We start from the raw sequence: 20147 nt of genomic DNA on the forward strand, positions 1-20147 counted from the left end.
TCTCAGTGACACTTTCACACGTACTCGGCTAATCTCTGGATCAAACCCTGACTCGTAGGAGATTTACGGTCATGTCCCAGAGCTGCCTCCATAACAGGTGGCCCACATGATGCTTTCATGTCCTACCCCTGGCCCTGGCGAGGCTGCACTGCTAAGCTGGTCAAAGGAAAAACAGTTAGATCATCAAATACATGCACTCTGGAGCGTGACTTTGCGGCTTTTCGGATTACCTTGATTCGGGGTATTTGGTGAGGGTGGCCAGGCTGCTGGTGTACATGTGGCCGCCCACGTCGATGTGGACGGGTGCGTTGGATTTTGTGAGTTGTGCTGGAGTAGGAATGCCTTGGTTGTTCAGTGGAGATGCAGGAGATCTAGTGATCAGAGGTCTTGACATATTGGGCCGACTGTCCTATAGAGAGATAAGCAAGTTTAGACATGTCTTCTTTTGTGGAGAGAAAGGAAACCCATACACCCTACAGAAGAAGCCAGTGACTAGTGTTGATATTCGTTTGGCAATAAAATCTGGAAGATCAGCAAGCTCTCGCTTTTGTTGTAATGAATATCAAAAAGCCCCCCAACTCTGTAACAAAGAAAAGGAAAACTTCCCATGCTCGGAAACAAGGAGCTGAGCTAATGTTCATTTCACATCATCCCACACACTGTGATGGCTTATTTAACTAATGAATTCTCACATTTAACAACTGGTTAATGGCACGTGGAGAACTACTATTCGTTCCAAATGAAAAGATAACACTTAAAACAGTCCACTCTAAATAAAATACATATGCTTTATCCTTCTCTTGGAAAACGTCCTTACTGCTGTGGGCTCGGGACAAATTCAGACCTTCGGCACTTGGGTTCTGCAGAATGTTTTCTTCAATTTCTATGTTCCAAATCAGGAAGAAGAGGACATGACTGGTCTAGCCACCAGCTCACATACTCAAAGCAACCTTGCAAATAGGCACCAGAAGTTCATCCGTCAACAGATGAAAAAAAAAAAAATCAACCCACACTCCACCCATCTGGTTCCTGTTTCTCTCCCTATAAGACTATGGAGCTGAGGACACTTTGAAAAGAATGTCCCCTCCAGTGATTAAGCATGTGCTTGGGAGCCATGAGCAAGCTGCTCTTCTGCATGCTGGGCTCCTGGAAGAGATCAAGTTCCCAAGGTTGGGCTGAGGCAGACGTTCGTGTACAATGTGCTGCCCCACAGGCAACGGTACCACAGGAGCAAACGGAGCATCACGTGACGGCAGCGAGAGCGTGCTAAAGGAACTGTACTCTTGAGAAAATAAAATATGACATCCTTTCCATGGATACAATATAAATATTTCAAACACTATTCAGACATGGTTGATTGCTTTTAAATTAGAGCCCGAACCACAGACAAGTCAAGTCAGGTCTCTGGCACTCAATGAAGGGGGTCAAGTATTTAGAATCTACGATTGAGGAATAAGCTAAAATAGCACTTATGTCTGAACTCTGCTAGGCGAACGCCACAAGGATACTCGCAGATTTATAACTTAGCCAGAGATTGTTTGCAAACATGCAGACAATGTGTGGTAGCGCCAGTGATAAGGCATAATAAAGGGATTTTGAGAAATGCCTTTGATGGAGATTACAAACGGGAAGTCATCTAGTTTTTGTGCATAAAGCCCAGCATGATGAAATATAAATTTGCAAAACATCCCAGATTTTATGATCCGAAACAGCTTTAGGAGTTACCTGGGGCACAACTGTTAGACAAGTTAGCATTAACCACACGTCCAGGCAAGACTGGGAACGCACGTGCTTCCTGAAACTCCGCATCTACTGTGAACGGGGTGGTGATGGGGCCTTTACACAAAATATTGACCACCTGTGTGGTGCTTTTCTCCAGGCTGAATTAAACAGAGCTCAGGAACAGTCATAGAAAAAAGAGCTAATGTTTTATTTCTTAAATTGGGTGGTGGGTTCGTGGATGTTCACTGTGTTACCCTTATACATTCCTGTATATTTTTAACAATGCAAAATAGATATTAGAAAACACAAGGGATGTTTGTAACACAGAGAGAAAAGTGAAAGAGGTACTGGATAGGGGAAAAAACTAAAAAACAAGGACACAGTTGGTAGGAAATATAAAACAGTTAAGGCTGGGAAATATTCAAAGTAGCATTTTAAAATTTGGGTGTCAGAAAATGCATTTTTCCTTTAAAAATACAATCATATAACCTCAACTTTTAAGAGCTACGTACTACCTGACTTCCTTTTAGAAAATGATTTCTTGGCTAAAGACACACACACACACACACACACACACACACACACACACACACACACAGATCCCCGTCTCGGTTACAATTCAGTCCATCACAGCACTGCATCTTCTGTAATAGTTATTCAGTTGGACACATTCTATATCCTGCCTCTGGGTGCTCGGGCAAAAATGAACAGTTCTGCAGGGTTAATACTGTAGTTAGACTGTGACCTCACTCAGCACAGCTCTAACTCTGTGAGGTCTACGGAGAAGGAGGAAAAAGTGAAAGCATAACTGATCGGTTGAAGGATTCCTGATTTCTCAGAATATATACCATGTACGCTGAAAATCGTGTATGTATAGATCTTACTAAATTTAACATTAAACCAGTGTTTCCTCAGTTGGGGGGTGAGGGGTAGTGGGGGGATTAACCCTTAAGGGCAAGGAGGAAGTTTCCTAATGGCTTGGCTCAGGCAGACGAGTAAGACTTTTTTTTTTAATTGAAGTATAGTTGATTTACAATGTTGTGCTAGTTTCAGGTGTACAGCAAAGTGGTTCAGTTATTTATATGTATACACACACACACACTTTTTCAGATTCTTTTCCCTTATAGGTTATTACAAACTATGAAGTATAGTTCCCTGTGCTATACAGTAGGTCCTTGTTGGTTCTAGTAAGACTTGTCGTGTTATAATTGGTCCTTGCTGAGCCTTCCTACCTCTTCTCCGAGGCTCTCTCTTCCCATCCTGGGAGCTTTCTGTGTTCCGTATTTGTCCCGTTGGTTAGATCATTTCTAAAGCATTAACTGCTCTTAGCTAATGGAGTTAAGGGTTTCCACTCAGTATTTTCTGCACTGATGCAGGCTGAAAGAATGCATAGGCTGGGCTGGGGGAGCATATTTGGGCCGGTGGTCTTGGCACTTGTAGGAGACCCTCGGATCTATTGCATCAACTCCAGATGCTTCAGCGACACAACTCTGCCCACCTCCTCCCCTCACCAGTGACCGGAACTGAGACTTTCTCTTTTTTATCTATAGATGCTGAGGTCCCTGATGGGATGCCTGAGCCTACAGAAGCCACTTCCCTCCCAGCCTAAGGATGAAGCCAATGCCCAGGAAGGCTGATCTGGGTCCTCCCTGGCACTGCTGAGACACCAAATCAACCAACTCTCAGCCTCCAGACTCTTGATTTCCTGATACTTGGGAAAATAAGTTCATCTTTAAAGCTGGTCTGAGTTGGGATTTCTGCTACTGATCCTGATTCCTACCCTTCCTGGATACAGCCGCCTCCCCAAGAGGTCATTCGGCTTGGTGAGACTTGGCCTGTGATGCCAAGAACAGCTGCCTGCTGCCAGACGCAGCAGAATTTTCTATCATATTATTGCCACTCTTCAACTACACTTGCCCATTTTTAATTGCTCGCCCAGCACCATCTCAGTTTGTATATGTCTTTTAGCATCTCACTTTGGATGAGACGAAAACCATGAACTTTAACCAGAGAGAGTGCAAGCGTCTGGATGCGCCAACATCACTGCTGGAGAAACAGCTCAGAGCACTGAGGTGTATTCGGAAGCGCGGCCAGACAGAAATGCGTTTCTGCTAATCCCCCTTCTGGAACAGACTCCTCATCCGGGTGGTGGGCTGGGGGAAGGAACCCCACTCTAACATTAAGTTACTGGGTTGTTGCCCCTTCCTTGTGCAGCCCACTGTTCCTTCCCTCCACAGTACCAGGCAGTGTCCCCAGGGATGGGCATACACCAGCGGACAGGACAGGCTGGTCCTGTTCAGTGGGAGAGAGAAGCCAGGAAACAGGTAGGGGAAGGCCAGCAGTTTACTGTGGCAGCTTAACTGCAGGGATACATAACCCAGTCTTGGGGGGCTGGGAGGTGGGATGTGGAAGGCTCCCTGGGGACAGTCTAAGCTGAGATCTGATGGATGAGAAGTCAACTCACAGTGGGATGCAGGAAGGACAGCACATGGTATATTCTAGAAATTAAAATTTCAGTACACTGTGAGAATTCTTCCACTTGTTTTCTTCCCAAGTATGGAGGGAAAGTGCAGGAAACAGAAGCTTGTAAGACAATGGTCTGAGGACCACAGAATTAAATGGTAACTTACAATGAAAACATAAGTAAACCCACCATAACATCCTTAGGAAGGGAAAAGGGGAAGAGGAAGAGCAAGGAAGCTCATAGCCAGCTTTCTAAACAGCGCTGTCCAACAGAACTTTCTGCAGGAATGGAAACAATGTTCCGCATTTGCACCATTTAGTAGGGTGGCCACAACCTCATGTGGCTTTTGAGCCCCTGAAGTGGGGCTAGGGCAACTGAGGAACTAAATTTGTAATTTTAAGTTATTTTAATCAATTTAAATTTTAAGGTAGGTAGGCCAAGTGTGGCTCGTGGCTGTCATATTGGACAGCAGAGTAAACTCTACTTGAATTTTTCTTAATCTATGGACGCCCAAATCATGATAAACTTGAACTTATCACTCAGGGAGAAGCAGGGACATTTTAAAGTGAGTACAAATGGTCTATGACTGCCCCCCCACCCAAAACATGCATTTCCCTCTCCCCTTCTAACAGTATTTCTCCCTATTTTACTGATTTTATGAAAATAAAAGAGATTAGTAACCACATAGTGGGGATGCTGCACACACATCTCTGGATCTCAGAGAGCCAGTCCTGAGACACAAAAGCACATCCCGAATGACTCCCTTCCCCTGAGGTGACAGACAGCAAAAGGAATCTGTGATGACAAAGCTCAGAACACTGGCCACCTTTTCTGGGGGGTGGGGGGTAGCTGGCTAGGAGGGGATAAGAACAAGCCTTCTGGAGAGCTAGAAAAGTCCTGAATCTTAATCTGGGAGGTTAAACCATTGTACACGTATGTATGCCTAAGATTTATTCACTTGACTCTTTTTTTTTTTTTTCCGATGTGGACCATTTTTAAAGTCTTTATTGAGTTTGTTACAATATTGCTTCTGTTTTATGTTTTTGGTTTTTTGGTCAGGAGGCATGTGGGATCTTAGCTTCCTGACCAGGGATCGAACCCGTACCCCCTGCATTGGAAGGTGAAGTCTTAACCACTGGACCGCCAGGGAAGTCCCCTATTCACTTGACTCTTACATTATACTTAAAAGGAAAATAAACCAAAAATAGTCTTGGAAGAAACTCCTCCAATCAAAACACTTTCCTGCTCAGATGGTTACTCATTTAAATTTCTGTGAAACACAGTCTTCTTTTAAAAGCCAAAAAGACGTTTATTATTCCCTCTCGTAGGATTCACCAAATCTGACTCTAATACCCTGACATGAAGCAGCACCTGAAATTCTATTTCTAATTCTTCTTTCCCTCATTTCTATCCTGTAGAGATTTTCCAGGCATGTGGATCAGTTTATCTTTAAAATTTCCATTTCCCAGCTGCTTTCAGTCTGCGGCTTCCTTGTAGCTTCATCATCTATCTCACCTATCCAACAGAGCGGCAATGATTTTGGGGGAGGGATTTGACTTCAGGCATCTTTCAAAAGAAGCTAATGAAAACTTTGCCTCCTAAATCTAACCTTGCTGTGTGCTGTTCAAACAGGAGCCCCAGGGGCACCGCCTAGAACAAATGAGCTAAAGTTTAAACTGAAAGTTTTAATGACTTTATTTGTTAAGAATGTATGCTCCTGTCTCATGTCACGTTTCACTATCAAGTAGGACTATATTACCTCTATCACTGGGAAAAGAAACAGGTTTCTTAGGGATACTTCCAGAAAAGCATGTCTATAGTAAAATATTTACCTATATTATTTGATATTATAATTCATAACATTCAACAGAGCAGCGAAGGAATTCAACACAAATCATAACTGTTCCACGTATTTCAGCCTGGGTTTAAAATACATGTATTTATATCACACACACTCTCACACACATACTCAAGTAGCTTCTAAATTATATGGAATGCACGGAGAATGGAGTGTTCTGATTGATTCTGTTTTCTGATAGTTGGCCAACCATTTAGGCCATGAGCCTGCAATCAAAGTGTCTTAGACCAGGATCCTGATTCCTAGGATGGAAATCTGTGATTACCTTGGGAGGGTTAGTTTAGAGCTGACACAATCCTGTTGGACTCACAGTCAAGGTTTTTTAGAGAGAAACATCCCTTCACTGACCATAGTTACTCAATCGGGTAGTAAGACTCTCAACCATAATGCCAACATATTTTGTAAGGGCCCTCACTGTTCCTTCATTCAAGTAGCATTGATTGGGCTCCTACTATGTGTCAAACTTTATGGTCTCTTCTGACTTTAAATAGCAGAATGACCCTGGAGAGAGAGAGGAAAAGAAATCTTTTCTTATAATTTCATATAGGTTTAAAAAAAAAAACCAACCAAGCCCTAGCATTATTTCAAAATTGAAGATTGTTTCTGTCAATCTCTGCAGTCAGCAGAGAATTAGGCTGAAAAGTCTTCTGAACATCCAAACTTGGTATCAAATCTTCCATTCACTTTATTCACAGGAACTCCCTTCCAACTCATAGATCCTGCTTACTCTTCATTCAGAGACGCATAACAAGTGTGGTCATTGGTTTTCTAGCCTATACAAGAATCATTCAAAATTAAGTCATCCCCAGGTCAAACCCCAGACTAACTTAGATTGGAAAGTATATAATATATTGAAGAAAATTTTCTGCCCAAATATGATAAAGAAAACCTTTTTTTAAAGGTGAGACAAATTTCAAAAGTTTATATAGCTGGGGAAAAAAAATCACCTACACAGAACACCTCAAGTGTACAGGAGAAAGAGCCCTGGTTTTGGGAATCTGAAGACCTGGTTTGAGTTCAGGTTCAGCCTTTGTGTCATCTTGGAGAAGTTACCAAACCTGTGGAACTCTAGTTTCCTCATCTGTAAGACAGGATGAATCTTCCCACCCCACAGAGAGATAAAGCTGGCAGTGGGTGAGATGTTTGTGAAGGCATACGATACAGTGCATGGCACAGAGAAAGACAAAGGAAGTTTCTTTCCTTCTGCACGTGAAAAATGAAATTTAATACACCAGTACACCCGATGTACAGAGAAGATGTCTATGGATCCAGTGAGAAGTATAGAGAAGTTTTAAAGCAGTTGAGGAGGTAAGACCCATGGGTGAGAAAGGCAGCGTTTCACACTGATAAAGTACTACATAGTGGGATACAGATAAATAAAAACAAAATAGGACAGAGCATAACAACATGTGAGTTACGTGCTTTGGACAAAACCTATAAAAGGAAGTAGAGAATGAGATCATCCCAGTAGGTTCATAAATGAAATGGCACTTGAGCTGTATTAATATTTTTTTCAGATCAAATCTTAATTTCACAGATTAAAATAAAACAGAAATAAAAAAATAGGAGACTTCAAAGTTGTTTCAAAATGACTAGCAACTGTGTTAAATTAATCCGCAATTACTTCCTAATCTGAAAAAGCAAAATGTTACTCTTCTTGCCTTGGGCCAGGAGTAGGGGTTACTATTGTTTATCTATTTTAATGCACAATCTTTGCCAGATATGGAGTGAGTGCCCTCAATGTGCCTTTTTCCCCTCCAGTAATGAAATACACATCCAAGAAGTTCCTGTATTAGATTATCAAGCTGGGACCATGAAAAGAACAACCATTTGCCAAGATTTCTCTGTTTTGTTTTTTTTTTCCCAAAAGCAAAGCGAATTTGTAAAACGGGAACATTTTGATAGAATTTTGCTATGTTTATTATAGCTGGATTAATTTTTAAATTAGATTTCTTAGATATTTTTAAATGTACTTAAAACATCACAGAGTATTTTAAAATAGACATTGTAGCTCAACTATGGATATTACTGCTTTTTAAAAATTAAAACATAGCATTAAAGCGAAAGCAGGCTCCGTCACAGTTCTATAGGGAGAGGCCACTTTTTGCAAAAACATGTGTATGTACCATGAAAAAATTTGAAATTAAATGCACCAAAATATTAGTAGGGGGCAGGAGTGGGAGATGATGTTACAAGAAAATTTTGTTTTTGTTTTTTTCTCTGGTGCTTTATGGTGTTGAACATTTATTACTTTTGAAATTTAAAAAATATTATTTTAAACAAGGAGAAAAACAGCACTAGTTTGCTCAATCAGATCCATTAGTACATACTCTTGGCACACTATTATATCTTACTTTCATAATCAGCTTTTTTTGGACGTTTTTAAATGAAGGACTGAATGAAGCAATACAGAAATGGAACAGAACTTAGGGGTAATGCTTCCCTTCCCTTTATTTTCTCGCCAGGGAGGAAATGTGCGGAACAGAAAATTAAATGGGCCTCAGGTCACGGTAAGCCCATATTTAGCTGACACAAGCCTATTTAGTTTGATCCTGAAAGAAAGGGGCAGGGGCCTATGATTTCCACACTCTTGGGAGCTATCTGGTCATCTGTGCCCTCCCCTAGGTCCCCTCCATTCCCAGATCTAAAACCCAGCAAGATGATAAAAGCCGCACACGCACACCTCCTGCGTTTCCAGAAGTCGCTTCTGCACCTGCTTTCTTGGAAGGAAGATGCAGATGGCAGCAAAGGTTGACAGTGAAACAGTACCTGACACTCAGAGAGGGCCTAGTCTGAAACCAGAAACCTCTGCACAATGTTAAGTATTATCGCCATTTCACAGAGAAGGAAGTTGACTCTGAGGTCAAGTGGCTTAGCCTATAATTATCTAGTAATGAATTTACTGTGATATTTTACACGCTAGCCATTGTGTACCAGGATAAGGTTACCACTCTCTACTACAAGACGATCCATGCCCTGGTTTTCACAAGAGAAGGGAGAGATTTGTGTTGCTCCACCCACATTTTTCCACTTGGTCTGTTTTGGGATGAAGACAACTGGCTGGAGAGTTTGAAGGATGGATGGTTAGTGGTCAGGCACAAGGCAGGAGCCAGCTGGTCTAGGAAGTAGACACCTTCCCCCCAGCTCCTGACTCTGTTTCCCCGGCACAGAAAATTGGCATTTCATTGATTGCTCTAACTGCTAGTCCTAGATGTTACCTACAGGACACATCTGCCTCTAAATAAACAATAAGCTTGACTTACTGTTCTCTTCGATGTGGTCATAAAAATTCCTTGTCCGGTAGAGTGTCAAAAGCTAAATGGGTGCCTTCTAACCTTAACTGAGTCCTTAGAAATCTCTTAAGATGCCTATTTGTCTGACCTTTATGAGAAACACTTTTTCGTTTGTTTTTGGCCATGCCTTGTAGCATGCAGAACTTCCTTGACCAGGGATGGAGCCCGTGTCCCCTGCATTAGAAGCGCAGAGTCTTAACCACTGGACCACCAGGGAAGCCCTGCTCGATTTATGCATTAAAAAATAAAAAATTAAGATACACAAATTTGTAAGTATGCTGACTTCCTCTCATTTACATAATAGGTGTGTTCAAAAAGTTCATTTGCTCACTTGTTCATTCGCTGAGAAAATGTTGGCTCACTATCCTGTTTTGTGCCGGGCTAGGGTACTGTGGAAGTGAACAATTCAGGGAGTGAGAGTCTGATTTAGGAATAAACCATATACACAAGGAATTCCTGATGACAAGAGAGCCCCATGTAAAAAAAAAAAAAAAAAAATCAAATTATATTTTAAATGTCCCGAGAACTACTTAAGCGAATCATTTGGAGGGCAAACAATACTTTGGTACAGTAAGGAATGAATCACTCTTGGTTTTATGAGCCCAGAGTACATTATTTTTAAATAAGACATACCTGTTATTTAGTAATTCCACATTACAAGGATCATACTCCTAATTTTCGACCCAATTACCTTTTAAAAAGGAAACCAGTCACAGTGTTTCTAACAGTGTTGACATCGCCTGAAGTTTCTAAACTCAGAGATGTTTTCCTGAGGATGTGACAGAGTGGAGGCCCAAGTTTTAGTCTGAGCTGTGTTACTGATGAGTTATGTGGCCTTGGCAAATTATTTCATTTCTCACTTCAGTTTTCTCATTTGTAATAGATGCCATTGAACCAGCTGGTCTATAGCGCTTTTTTCAATCCTGATTTTTTAAAAATAATTCTATGATTTTTAAAAATATAAACCATAGAGATTCAAATGTTTTAAGAAAGTTAGCATTTTAGGAGGTCAGAATTGGAATTCAAAATTCTTTTGAAAGAAAGAAGAACTGGTCATGAAATGAAAGGCATTCCAAAACTATGAGGGCAAAAAAAAAAAAAAAAAAAAAAGAAGAAGAAGCAGCAGCCAACACAGAGAGATTTCTTAACAATCATAGCATTTTCTCTAGCTGATTAGGAAGAGTAAATTTGAATCACTACTGCTTTTTATTTGCCTTCACTGACAGGAGGAAATGGCCAATAAAATATGGTGCTTAACGAGCAGAATGCCTACTTCAGAGATATTCTTTCCTTGGTGCAATATTTTACTGCAGTGTTGTTTATATATTTATAAACAGTACTGTTGTAAAATACTAGAGTGGTCTGAAAGCAGCTTATCTGAGATTCCCTTATAGAATAGAAAACATTTATCTGAGTGATAGAAAACAAATGCTTTTTAATAAAGTAAGAATCTCTTATAAGCAGAATCAGTGTCATCTTTTCAAAAAGCCATATTGAATAATTTTTAAAAATCGGGGCAACTGAGAGTAACAGTCTCGAGGTTTCCACACTAGAACCAATGGGTGGCGTGTCATATTGACAGGCATACCAGAGGGCGAGTGGCTTGCCAAAAATGCTTCTCCCAGGTGACATCTCGTGCCAGGTGGAATATTTGTCCTCAGAAGATGGAGACGGATTCTGGCTGTTTGGGTCATCCCGATTCTTAGTTCCATGAGTCCCTGGTATGACGTAAGAGTGGAGGTGACTCTAGGGATGCTCCAACTCTGCCCCTGATGACGTGGTTGAAGCCGGATCTGGCAGCAGCCAGCTGTGGCCAGTGACCCTGGGAGGCACAGCAGTGCCTGCAGCTGAACTGCTGGTCCTGGTATGAGAGTTGTTTCTCGGGAAATTTTAGAGAGGACATTGATGAAACCTCCTGCTTAGGAGCAGATGGGTGAGGAGATAGCACCGAAAGCACAGACTAAGAAGAAAGTGAATGAGCAGTAAAGGCAGCAGCAAGGCAGTCACCCTCCTCCGGATTTTATTGCAACAAGCTATTCCTTACAGTTTTCACACGATAAACGAGGAGACGTCTGTGTTCTTGGAGAAGTATCTTAAAATAAATACCAACAAGAGTAAAAAAACTAACTTTTTAAAGATCAACCTGATTGGCAAGAAAAGTATGGTACAAAAATGGAAATGCATTAGAAAAAAAAATCATACCTGGAATTTACATAATGCCTTATGCCCATGAAGCAGTTAACTTATGAGATCCCAGAACTCCAAAGACCTTATGAACAATCACAACCCATAAGCCTTCCAAAAGGTCCAGAGAGGAAGGAAGGCCGATACTGTCTTTTGCAAAGAAGAGAAACTGAAGCAGGAATATTCAGATGGCCCAATAGTTGCCCGAGGTCATAAAGAGTTAGTTGATTAAAAAGTCAGAAGCAAAATATTCCAGGATCTAAGCTTGCATTTTCCCCTCTCAAATGTGCTGTCTCGGTCTGGGGCAATCTGGTAGCGCCTGACCCACTAGGACTTGGATCAGACTCAGGTGGTTGGGAAATGAGGAGATGAAACTAGTCTGAATCACCCCACTCTCCGAACACACACACTTTTCTTCCTGTCTCTATGGCATTTCCCTTTTCATCAATTTCTCTTCCCATCTCCCTCCCACGTCACTGGCCTTTTCTCCCTTCCTGCCCCTCCTCCATCCTTTCTTGCCCTCTTGTTTGCCTGCAAGCAGCAGACAGCACTGCACTGGAGCATTTCCACTTAAGGAAGTGCAACGTGCAGCAGAGTGCCTTTGGTAGTCTTAAAAGCCCCGGTTTAATTTTGTATATTAGATGGTTATTTAACCACAAGATGCTATATAATGCCACGGCAACGGAGGGGGTGGCGGAGTGAGGAGGTGGGTAACGAAATGTCGTCGAAGGGGAAAAGCGGTCGCCCTTAGGGCAGCAGGAAAAGAACAGAAAATAGCCCAAGAGCAGAAGCCAAGAAGAAATGAGGAGACAAGGATGGAGGAGGGGCAGGAAGGGAGAAAAGGCCAGTGATGTGGGAGGGAGGCGGGAAGAGAAATTGATGAAAAGGGAAATGCCATAGAGACAGGAAGAAAAGTGTGTGTGTTTGGAGAGTGGGGTGAATCGGACTAGTTTCATCTCCTCATTTCCCAACCACCTGTCCACTTTTCTATTCGGGAGGTCAGTTTCTAACGCCCGGCTGCTGGCCCACAGGTCCTCTTATTTATTCCACAGTAGATCTTACTTGATCCCTCTAAGTGGGGAGCAGCGAGAGAGGTTTGCGGGGAGGGTTTGAAGCGTTCTCTACGTCCTACAGTTTGCATTGGTCTCCTTCCTAACCAGTCTGAATGATCCCACTATGTACTGCTTCCTTCTGAAGATTGTGGAGATGAAGCCTAATTTTTAGAGAACCAAGCAGATAGATCCTTGACCCTGATGGAAAGCTGGCCCCATATATGAGCTTGCAGATCAACGGCTCCAGCCCGCAGGATGGAAGATCACAGGCATCAAACGAAAGCTTACAGCCACAATAAGAGTGAAATGAGGGGGGTAAGCACTGCCCAGTTACTTTTCCTACCACCCCCCCCCCACAGTACTTAATGAAATACTTTTTTATTTTTGCACACAGTAGAAAATGAATAAACAGTACTGATGACGATAAAGCAAGTCTATAAGGCTCCATAATTGAGGGCTCTGCTCGCCTTCCGGTAAATGACCTCAGTGATTTCTCCCTTTGGGCCGGGGCCCCAAACACTTTTGGATTTGTTATTTACCCATCCCATTCATCAAATAAAAAAGAAAAGACAAAACCCACCATCCCATGGTGTTAATAGGCATAAATGTCAATTAAGGAAAAATTAAACACTAATGAGGCGATATAGGGATTTTGTGGAAATAAAGTAAACGCATACTTCCCAAGACAGAAGCTCGATGCTGCCATACTGCACAATAAAAACACCGGCGCCGGGAGGAACCTCGGGGGTTAGCAGTCCACATTCGGAGAAGCAGGGCATGAGGAGTCTTGGTTTTGCTGAGGTTTACATAAAATGACAAGGTGGCCAGCTCTGTGGGGGTGATTCTGGGTTCCTGCAGCTCCGACGTACAGACTCAGGGTCGGTGGGGTAAGGCTGGACAAGAGTAGAGAGTCAAACGCCACCAATTCCCAGTCCAGGGTGAAGCGTTTCACAAATGAGATGTACTCAAAGTCACCCCTGGAAATCAACCAGGCTACGGGTTCCATGGGGATCGGAACAGTGTTTTGTTGACAGTCTCCAGCACACAGCCCGGCATTTACCAGGCACTAATAACCATTTGATGAATAATTTAATACTGAATTCCAGGAGGGGCTGGGAAATGTGGGAGCACCATGGCTGCACTAACCATTGAAGGGACTGGAAACCACTTTAGTATAGAGAATAGAAGCAGAAGGGGAAACAAAAAATGAACCTGGGGCTGGAACAGGCAGAACGCTTCAAGCAACATAATAGAGCAACATAGAGCCGCACATTATTTAAACACAGACACTATGAAAAATGTTACGAATAACTTAGGTGAACGTTTATTCGCTAATAGGATAACATTTTCAAATGAGGTAAAATATTTTACAGTATAATCTTATGAACTGACAGCTATTCTTTCTAAATTCTATTTAGAAAAATATTACTAACACATCAGCAATGGTGCACAGAGGCAGAATGGAATGGAGGGCTCCAGGGCCAGAGCGCTGGGCTTCCTTCCTAGTCCCATCACGTGCCTGCTGTGCGATTTAACCACTCTCTGCCTCAGTTTCGCCATCTTTAACAAGGCAATAATAATGCTTTTTGTGATTATTGTGAAAAATCAATAATTCATGTATAAGAGTAGACAGTTATGAAAAGCATTTACCTAGTGCCTGGAATATAACCTTTAACAAAAGTAAGCTATTTTTTTTTCTTTTTGTGGCAGCACCTCACAGCTTGTGTGATCTTAGTTCCCTGACAACGGTTCAAACCTGTGTCCCCTGCAGTGGAAGCGTGGAGTCCTAACCACCGGACGGCCAGGGAAGTCCACAAGTAAGCTATTATTTTTTATGATGGTTTTAAAGATTTTACAAATGATGTTATTTCTAAAGGATTTAATGATTATTTTAAGAGATACTTACAAAATACCTGTCTACACATATGTCGCTCATACAACCTTTCTCATTCCCTCTGTTTAGTGGTTCTGAACTTGCTGTGAGGTCCCAGCTTACATTATACTGTATAGTATGCAGTACTATCCAAATACCCAGAAACTTAAACTTTACAAGTATTATCTTTTCTGCTAAGAAAAGTGAATATACTCTAACTGATACACATAGTGTATATTGATGAACTTCTGATATTATTAACTGACAAGAATAGTAAGCAGTAAAAATACATTTTTTCCTTTTAGTTTATTTTTCATTACTGTATCACTTTTATTACTTTATTCTCAAATCTGTTTAAGTACAACTTCTAGCTCAACGAAGACACTTGGCTAATGAAAACTGGCCCGACTTTCACAATTATGTTATTTAAATCCCACAAGATTGCTTTTCACATGTCTTCAGAAACTCCTCACTCTGATGAGGGGCTTAGTTAGCCACGACCTAAAGAATTCCCACGTGAATTAAGTGCCCTCACACATAGATAACATGCCTCCTTCTGCAGTCTGTATATATGACAAACAAGCGAAAGATGAGAGTCTGGTATGAGAGTGATGCTAAAATAGTAATTACTTGTTTGTAAGTCAGTCCAGTATTGTACGGGAAAGTGTTATGTTGAAACAAATAAATATTCTAAATCTTTACATTTAAAGACGTGCTGGCCTTCTAATGGAAATCCCAAACTAAAAGGTAATCAAAGGAAGTTAGTAATAATGGGGAAGATGATCTCAGTATTAATATTCACTCAACCATTTATATAAAATAATACTCAAAATAAATTTCACCAGTGGAATTATTTTATCTGCTTATAATGTACTTGATAGATCTGTCGCATGTAGTTGGACTACGGAAATTAAAACGTTAAATTAAGCAGTGACTACCACGTCTCTCTCTAGATAAATAATAATAAATTTAGTTGGATGATAAAAAAGGAGATAGGAGGTAAGAAATTAGCATCCTTGAAATGTAAAAAAAATAACCATCGTGGAGAGGGACTATGGCTGTTCTAGATAAAAGTCTATATACTTGGAGCTGTCATTTGTTACTGTTAATTTAAAAATCTGTAAAAAAGCATAAAAATCAATTCAATTCTCTCTCTTAATGAGACAGCTCTAGCAAGATCCTATTCACTGTACCTGTTCTAATTAGCATGACTATATCCTCACTGTCAACTCTGACAGTACGCTTAACTAAATTACTGTTAATCCCGAAACATGGGATCATATTTGAGGTAGCAGCTCTAAAACAGAATTTGTACATTACTACTTTGATAATAAATAGCAAATGACCTCAGGGCTGGAAAAGAGCTGGTATGCGATTGTTTTCCCCAAAAAGGGAAACTGAGGCTCAGGGACACTTGGAGACTTGCTCCAGGCCCACAGCTAAGAAGCATCCGGTGAGCAGGGCTTCAGCACGGCTCTTTTCTCTCTGCCATCTCCCCAGAGAGAAGTGGCACCCTTGGTAACCTTGTAAAACTACGTGGAAGTCACAGGCTATCCCGCCTAAATTATTGATGACCAATAGCATTTGTTGAGACGCCACAACAGACCTCAGGTACCCCCATGGAGGTTATTAAGTGTAATTCTTTGCTTTTTAATTGCCACTTAAGCTGAAATTACCACCTCTTCAAGATGGATATGAAGATAATTCGGAGATTTAGTTGGAGGTGGGTGTCAACACACACGCTAATTGACCTTAAGTCACACGCATTTCAAAAGTGATATGAAGGGTAAGGGATGAGGAAAATATGACAAATTAGAACTCAAAAAACAAAATGAAAATGACTGCTAAAAAGATGGTGTCAGCCAGTTCCATATATATATATATATATATATTTTTTTTTTTTTTTTTGGCGGTACGTGGGCCTCTCACTGTTGTGGCCTCTCCCGTTGCGGAGTACAGGCTCTGGATGCGCAGGCTCAGCGGCCATGGCTCACGGGCCCAGCCGCTCCGCGGCATGTGGGATCTTCCCGGACCGGGGCACGAACCCATGTCCCCTGCATCGGCAGACGGACTCTCAACCACTGCGCCACCAGGGAAGCCCCAGCCAGTTCCATATTTTAGCTCTAAAATGTTTAATACGTCCCAAACAAACTGTAAGGTGAGTAACTTCAATATGTATGCCTATCAACGTTTACTCCAGCCTGGCTGGCACGGGAAATGCTGAGATGGGTAAGAACAGTCCTCGTTTTGAACTGGCCCAATGTTACAATCTCAGTGTTGGGTTGGCATTGCCCCTGTTTTAATTTCCTAAAGGCTGGAAGTTTGGAGAGCTCAGTTCAAGTGCTCCTGCCATAAAATGAGGAGGCTGAACTTCAGGGGAGCGCCCACATTTGTTCACGTGGAACCTTTACTTTTCAGAAGAGAGCTTACACTTGAGTTGCAGTTGAAAAGCAGAAAAAGGCAGTGCCACTGGGGGAGGGGGGAGAGGGAGGGGCACAGGACCACCTTCTGTCCACCAGGCCCACCCCTCCCTGGGCCCTGAAGGGGAAAAAGCTTGGGCCTGGATTATCATAGAGGGGCTCCAGCTGTGACAGCCCCTGAGCCCACTAATAACCATAGTGACAAGGAGCACTTGGGGGCCCTCACTGTGTGCCAAGCACTATACCCAACACGTGACATGTACTATCTCACTATATCTTTATAATGACCTTGTGATATTTCACTAAAATTGCCATGACAGGGCTTCCCTGGTGGCGCAGTGGTTGACAGTCTGCCTGCCAATGCAGGGGACACGGGTTCGAGCCCTGGTCTGGGAGGATCCCACATGCCACGGAGCAAGTAGGCCCGTGAGCCACAACTGCTGAGCCTGTGCGTCTGGAGCTTGTGCTCCACAACAAGAGAGGCCGCGACAGTGAGAGGCCTGTGCACCGCAATGAAGAGCGCCCCCCACCTCGCCGCAACTAGAGAAAGCCCTCGCACAGAAACGAAGACCCAACATAGCCAAAAATAAATAAATAAAAAGTTTTTTAAAATTCTCCTTGTAAAAAATTAATTAATTAATTAAAATGCCATGACAGCCATATTCCAATATTCTGACGTTCGACTTCCCTCAACTAAACACATTTTCCAGGTAGCAGTAATCAAAGACAAAAAAAAAAAAGCACCAAGAAACTGCCTCTTTTATAAATGAAGAAAGGAATACTTACTTCACAAGACTGATCTAAGGATTTAATGAGGGTATAAGGTCTCTAATAAAGAACCACAGGCATAGTAAGGAAATAATGTTTTTTTAAAAAGATCTATCCACATTGTGCTCCATCTAGCTACAGAATTCTAAGGGCTGGATTTATAGTTATTAAACACTTCTACACTAGATTCCTGCAGATTAATGGTTCACTTCAAAAGCAGGCACAAGCAAAAAAGCCAGCACAGAAGAATATATATACTGTAAAATTTCATTTATGTGAAAGACTAGAAAAGATACAACTATAACTAATCCACAGTGGCAGGAAGCAGACCAGGGATCAATTGCCTAGGGGCTGGGCTATGGCAGGGGGCTGACTGGGGAGGGACCAGAGGAAACTTTCTAGGATGTTGGAAATGATCTGTATCTTGACCTGGGTGGTGGTTACATAGGTGTATACACTTGTCAAAGCTCACTGAACTTACACTTAAACTGGATGCGTTTTGTTGTATGTAATCCCACCTTAATAAAGGTGATTGAGGGACTTCCCTGGTGGTCCAGTGGTTAAGACTTCGCCTTCCAATGCAGGGGGTGCAGGTTCGATCCCTGGTTGGGGAGCTAAGATCCCACATGCCTCAGTGGCCAAAAAACCAAAACAAAAAACAGAAGAAATATTGTAACAAATTCAACAAAGACAAAAAAAAATGAAGGTGATTGAAAAAAAGTCGTTCCAAGAAAAAAAGAAAGCAAGTACAAAATTTCACAACCAAATATTTAACCAGATCTCTTTCCTCTTGCACGTTCTCAGTGGGACTGACCTACTATTTTGGTGTTGAGGGTTGAATTGTGTCCCCCAAATATTCATATGTTGAAGCCCTAACTTCAGAATGGTACCTCAGAAGGTGACCTTATTTGGAAATAGGGTCATTGAAGGTGTAATGAGTTTAGATGAGGTCAAACTGCAGTAGGGTGGGCCCTAATCCAGTATGACTGGTATCCTTAGAAAAAGGGGAAACTTGGACACAGGCAAGCACACAGGGAGATCCCCATGTGAACACGAAAGCAGAGATCGGGGTGATGTGACTATACAGCCAAGGAACACCAAAGATTGCCAGCAAACCACCAGAAGCCAGTAGCCCTCAGAAGGAACCAGACCTGCCGATACCCACCCTATCTCGGACTTCTGGCCTCCAGAACTGTGAGATAATATATTTCTGCTGTTTAAGTCATTTAGTTTATGGTACTTTGCTATGGCAGCCCTAGGAAACTCAACTGTAATTTTCTCAAGCTTAATCAAATCTTGATGGCATCTATCCCCCAGACAAGAGTCTACCAGACTTTGCTGAACAGCAATCTGTGTGGATCTCAGGAATAATAAAGGTTAGTGTTTTCTGAGCACTTACTATGTGCCACGTGCTTTATGTGAGTCAACTCACTGAACCTCTGCAATGACCCTAAAGTAAGAATTAATATAACACCATTTTCAGACAGAGAAACTGAGGTTTAGACAAGTTCAGTAATTTGGCCAAGTCACAAAGCCAGTAAGTGGCTGAGAACTAAAGGAGATTTCAAGCATCTCCCACAGCTTGTCCACTGCTCCTTGAATCAGAAAATACTAGTGGTGGCTGATAGCCATGTGGGTATCTTTTGCAGTTTCTAAATTGTTAAAGTTAAAATTATTTTAAATAGTACAAATAAATTTACAGAGATGCATTTTTTTTAAAGTTGCAAAAAAATTACATTTTCCCTGGTGACGTAGACTTGTGTTTCCCAAAATGTTATAAAAAGTAGTAGTGCTGGGCTTCCCTGGTGGTGCAGTGGTTGAGAGTCCGCCTGCCGATGCAGGGGACACGGGTTCGTGCCCCGGTCTGGGAAGATCCCACATGGGCCAGTGAGCCATGGCCGCTGAGCCTGCGCGTCCGGAGCCTGTGCTCCGCAACGGGAGAGGCCACAGCAGTGAGATGCCCCCATACCGAAAAAAAAAAAAAAAGTAGTAGTGCTAGTTATCCCAGGTGGGGGAAGATGATGAGTTAATTCAAATAAATCTGGAAAACACTGAATTAAATAGGTGTCCTTACATAGGGTTTCAAGATGATGACAATGTTCCCCCAAATGCACCTGACCTGGAAACCTGACTTTTTAGGAACCTATTGTAGAACCAGTGTTTCCCTTCATTTCCTCTGCGGAAAGTCCACTGTGTACAATGTCTTACTTTCTGTTCGAACTTGCTATGCGATTTGGCTATTACAAGACTCGATTTTTCCATCTATCAAAGGAGGATAATAATGTTTTACGGTCACAACGGGTTGTTGTCGGGGTCAAATTATATAATATACATGAAAGGACATTAAAATCTGAAAAATCATAAGCTTAAGGCAAGCCTTGAGTGGTTTTATGAAAAATCTTACTTACCTGCATTTAACCCAGTTTTTGAGTTTGGAAAAAACGTGTCGGGGAGATCTTCCTTTACCTACTGCTGATTCTTCTTTGCTAATTTAAGAAAAGCTGCCGGCAGAC

At 42.0% G+C, this 20147-nt stretch overlaps 1 protein-coding gene across 3 annotated transcripts in view; it reads right to left on the bottom strand.

Moving 5' to 3' along the window:
- KCTD1 (potassium channel tetramerization domain containing 1) overlaps window positions 1-20147 on the bottom strand; it is a 90231-nt gene that overhangs the window by 44176 nt on the left and 25908 nt on the right. For all 3 annotated transcript variants that reach the window (XM_027127656.1, XM_027127654.1, XM_027127655.1), the window contains exon 2: window positions 231-409. In XM_027127656.1, the coding sequence (XP_026983457.1) occupies window positions 231-394 (164 nt within the window). In that variant the 5' untranslated portion in view covers window positions 395-409. The remainder of the gene's footprint in view (window positions 1-230; window positions 410-20147) is intronic.

The sequence above is a fragment of the Aethalodelphis obliquidens genome, unplaced genomic scaffold (genome assembly GCF_003676395.1).
Source record: "Aethalodelphis obliquidens isolate GAN/ISIS:26980383/991018 unplaced genomic scaffold, ASM367639v1 scaffold32, whole genome shotgun sequence".
Taxonomy (NCBI): Eukaryota; Metazoa; Chordata; class Mammalia; order Artiodactyla; family Delphinidae; genus Aethalodelphis; species Aethalodelphis obliquidens.